Below are 4285 nucleotides of genomic sequence, written 5' to 3'. Positions count from 1 at the left end.
TTGTCCGGCCGGCTCGTGCAGCGCTGGAACAGGCCGAGCTCATAGGGCGCCGAGCTCGCCAGCTGCAGCCCTGCAGTTCTCGATACTGAGCCCTCCTCCCGACCCGCTCTTGATGTCCATCCGGTCCGCGCCGTCCAGCTGGGCGACGCCGTCGCGTACGAGCCGGCCTCGACGCGCTCGCGGCTGCCGCGGCGGCCTCGGAGGCGCGCTCGGCGAGCGGCCGCGCTCGGCGGTGCTCCTGCTGCTGCCGTGCCGCCGAGCGGCGTCGAGGCTCCAGAGAGGCGATGCCAGTGACCGGCCGCGTCGGAGGCCTCGCTCCGGTCAAGTTCCTCGCGCTCTCTCCACCTCTCTCGCCGCAGTTGCGTAGGCGACAAAATGAGCTCGCTCGCGAAAATCACAAACAGTTGGAGTGGGAAGGGGTGCTGGGCCCGAGCCTGCTTGACACTGCGGACACGGTCCGTCTGCGTCATTCCCCCCAGGCTGATTCGCCGTCTCGTACTTCCTCGCGCTTTTTCTCACCCTTGCCCAGAAGCTTCCCACGCCAAAATGCGGCGCGATGCAGTCCTGCTCGTGGAGGTTTGTGCGAACAGAATCCAGTGCGGTGCAGTGTGGCAGCTTGCGAGGAGCGGTGACGGGTCGTTTGCCCGTGGAGCCAGTTTGCCAAACCGGGAGGGGCAGAGCGCGGGGCCGCTCGCACTGTCACACCTCGCACATCCCGTCCTGGACACATCACTCGTGGATAGTGCGCAGCCGCCGCCGTGTGCGCCAATTCGTCGAGAGTGCGCAATGACCGGACGCTCGGGAAAGGTTTATGTAAGTACATTTGAAAATGGCCGAGTTCGTCTCAGTTATCGCCTCTCAGTTATATCGTGAGTCTTTGTCTTTGACGTCCGACGACATGTCACATGAAAGTCATGAACATGACAGGCGGCCGGTCTCGGGGTCTGAGACTCGCTGCTGACCGCCGACATTCCGCTCTCTGAGTCGTGAGTGTGCGCCCTGGAGGCCGGCCTCCCGAGTCGCCGGCGCCCAGTACGTCAAGCTCCCAGCTCATAGACTCAGAGAGGGACGTGGTGGGCGCAGAAGCGGGCGAGTGATGTCCGTTGCGAAAGCCCGAGGGCGGCTCGGCAGCCCCGGGTCGGCTGGCGAATAGCCTGCCGTGCCGTCAAAGAGCAGAACGCGTAAGCAGCGGCCGAGATGCGCTGTCCTCGGCCAGCGCGGGTCCTTCGTCGCGGCGTCGCGGTCTCCTGGTCGAGGAGACCGGCGCAAAGGGCGTGGCTCACTCGCGCGGCAGATTAGCGCGAGCTTCGGCCGAGCACAATGCGATTCGCCCCACCACCCATCCGAACGAGATTGAGTTCGGTCCGCGGGCACGTCGAGGGCGAATCACGCCACGCGGCGGTGGCGGCTCGGGCAACATACACACGTCCTCGAAATAGTAGCGCGCCGGAAGACCGAGGCAAAACTCCGCGCGCCCGAGACGACCTGCGCGGCGGGGACGGCTCTCTCGACTCCGCGTGCACGAGTGGGGGCCTCGGAAGCGGCGAGATGCGGCGCCGAGAGAGGGAGACATGTGCCGCTCTCGCGCCTGAGCGCCAAGCGCAGGCGTCGCGAGCCGGTGGCGGAGCCGCCGAGCGTCGCGAACGGTCCACCGCTCGCGCACGCGTGCAGCCGGTCCAGGGCGGCTAGGCAGAAAGAAGAATGGCGCGAATTGAGGCCGTACGCGCCCAGCGCGAGCCTTGTTCCAGAGCGGCTGGCTGTCGCACGAGCCGGTTCAGCTTTCTTTTTCTCTCTTATTCCTGCGAAGCAGTGCAGGGTCGTCTCGCGCACATCCGCCCCGAGCGTCTCGGCGGTGGAGTCGCAACGCGATGCAGGCCACACAGGCGGTCGTGGTCTCGCTGGGGCCGTTGGCACCTGCGCGAGCGGTCGGCCGCGGCCGCCGCCGCCGCCGGCGGCTCGGCCAAAAGCTGTGCGCGGGTGCCTCCGTCTTTGTGCTCGGCCAGCTGGTGCTGCACCGCTCGATGACGGCCGAGGGCGACGCCTCCAGTCAGGCCGCCACAACCGACAGGCCAGACCACGACTCGGCCGCCCGTGTGACCCCGCCTGCCGGCGGTGAGGCGAGTGGCAGCACCGCCGACCTCGACGCGCTCTACCCTCCTGAGGACGGCGGCTGGGGCGACGGCGGTGGCGGCCCGTGGCTGGACGCGATACGAGACGCTTGGACTGCCTCGCTCGGTGGCAGCGGCGGCGGCGGACGTGGCGGCGGAGGTAGCGGCGGTCGGACGTTGCCTCCGCTGCCGCGCCTGATCCACCAGACGTGGAAGGACGCCTTCCCTCCGCGAGAGCTCTTCGCGCCGCGCTGGCGCGCCTCCCTGCAGCGGGTCAACCCCGGCTGGTCCTATCGGCTATGGGTGCGCGGATGGAGAGCGCGCGCGCGAGAGACAGAGAGAGGTGGCGGCGGAAGCGGCGCAGGTCGCTGCAGTTGCGTCCCGACTCGTCTGATCTCCTGCCTCTCACCCGCCATCTCCTGCCTCTCACCCGCCGTCTCCTGCCCGCGACTCGCTGCTCATCACGCGCCCGACCGCCCAGTTGACACCCCCCCCCCCCCCCCGGGGGGGCCCCGCCACAGAAGGACGCCGACAACCTCGAGCTCGTCCGCTCCCACTACCCCTCCTTCCTGCCACTGTACCAAGCATACCCCTCGCCGATCCAGGGCAGCGAGGCGGCCCGCTCCCGCCCGCACCCGCCCCGGACCCAGCCGCCCCGCCACGCTCCCAGCCCGCCCGCCCCTCCCGTGTCCAGCGGGCCGACGCGGCGCGCTACCTGCTCGCGCACAAGCATGGAGGCGCCTCTGCCTGCACCTCGGCTGCGAGTGCCTCTGGGCGGAGCGGGGCGCGGTTCCTCCCTCGAGCCGCGCGCGCGCTCTCTCTCTAGGCGTCTACTTCGACCTCGACTACGAGTGTTTCGCACCGCTCGAGCCGCTCGTCGCGGGCGCGTCGCTCGTCCTCTCCTACAAGGCGCCATATCTCCGCATATCTCCCCATATCTCCCTATATCTCCCCATATCTCCCCATATCGCTCACAAGGCGCGACCCGCACTCCCACCCGACCCGCGGCCCGCCCATTGCTGTATGCCACTACCCCTCCCCTTGCCCCTCCCCTGCCCGCGCTGAGGCGCCCTTGTCCTCTCGCACACGGCTCGCGGCACGGCCCCCGGCAGACACTTCTCGGCAGACACTCCGCTGATCACTTCTCTCAGACGCTTCCGAGACCAACTCCCAGGCACCTCTCCCGAGGCGCCTCCCCGAGGCACCTCCCTCCTTCGGCCCGCAGGAGGGCTCCGACTTTGCCAAGGGCGCCTCCAGCCCTCCCCTCCAGACAGACACGGCTCCGGGGGGCGCGAGATGACCCGAGATGACCCCGAGATCAGGCGCCTCCAACTCCGTCTTCGGCTCCGCCCCATCGCACCCGCTCTGGGCGGTGGTGCTGGACGTGCTGCGCAACCGCTCGCGCACGCCGCTGTCGGGTCACACCGCCGTGCTCTTCTCGACAGGCGAACCCTCGGCCTCCGCACCCTCGGCCGCACTCGGCCACGCCTCGGCCGCACTTCCCCATCGCCGCCCCCATCGCCGCCCTCCTCCTCTGCACAGGGCCGGCGGTGCTGCGCGAGGCGCGTCACAGACTCCTCCGCCTCACACGCCTCCGCCCCCCACGCCTCCCTCTCCCCCCCCTCCCCCCCCCCGCCCCTCACACCTCACTGGAACCGGCGAGGTGAGGCGGGAGGTCTGAGGTCAGGCGCTGCGCCGGCTGCTGCGGCTGCGGCCGGGCGAGCAGATCTCGGCGCCGATGCTGACGCGGCTGCGCGAGACGCTAGGCATCGCCGTGCTTGACTCTGCGCTGCTCCACCCGGTGACGGCCGAGCGGAGGGACCTGTCCAAGGCGTCCGCCGAGGGTGAGCGGCCGCTCTCCGCGGTGTGCACGCACCACTTTGTCTCCTCGTGGGTGGCCCACAACTCGTCTGCGCACGCTGACACCGAGCGACGCCGGCGGGAGGGGCACAGCCACGCCGCTCTCGAGGGCGCGGGCCTGAGTGTACTGCAGGAGAATGCGTGGTGAGTTGGGTGAGAGACGATATTGACATGTGTCCTGAGGATCGATGGAAAGATCTTGCGTGCATGTCATATTCTTTGCATGTCATATTCTTATCATATACGGCATACGGCACTTCTTCCTTGTAATGTGTGCATGTATACATCGATATACGCACAGTGCCATCCTTCCTCAT

General features: G+C 68.5%; 2 protein-coding genes across 2 annotated transcripts; both read left to right on the top strand.

Moving 5' to 3' along the window:
- Positions 1 to 284: 284 nt before the first annotated feature.
- On the top strand, positions 285 to 632 carry EMIHUDRAFT_253250 (hypothetical protein; the record flags this gene model as incomplete). Its single annotated transcript, XM_005785202.1, has 2 exons — positions 285 to 455; positions 591 to 632. 2 exons carry the CDS (start codon positions 285 to 287, stop codon positions 630 to 632), a joined length of 213 nt encoding a protein of 70 aa, XP_005785259.1.
- Positions 633 to 1807: 1175 nt separating this feature from the next.
- EMIHUDRAFT_471622 (hypothetical protein) lies at positions 1808 to 3956 on the top strand (the record flags this gene model as incomplete). Its single annotated transcript, XM_005785201.1, has 8 exons — positions 1808 to 2411; positions 2632 to 2713; positions 2803 to 2865; positions 2935 to 3017; positions 3334 to 3359; positions 3435 to 3553; positions 3651 to 3670; positions 3796 to 3956. Coding segments are annotated over exons 1-8 (1095 nt in total), but the record flags the coding sequence as incomplete, so codon positions are not given.
- Positions 3957 to 4285: the final 329 nt, after the last annotated feature.

Source organism: Emiliania huxleyi (genome assembly GCF_000372725.1).
Source record: "Emiliania huxleyi CCMP1516 chromosome Unknown EMIHUscaffold_1625, whole genome shotgun sequence".
Lineage (NCBI taxonomy): Eukaryota > Haptophyta > Isochrysidales > Noelaerhabdaceae > Emiliania > Emiliania huxleyi.
This window is presented reverse-complemented; position numbering and strand designations above follow the sequence as displayed.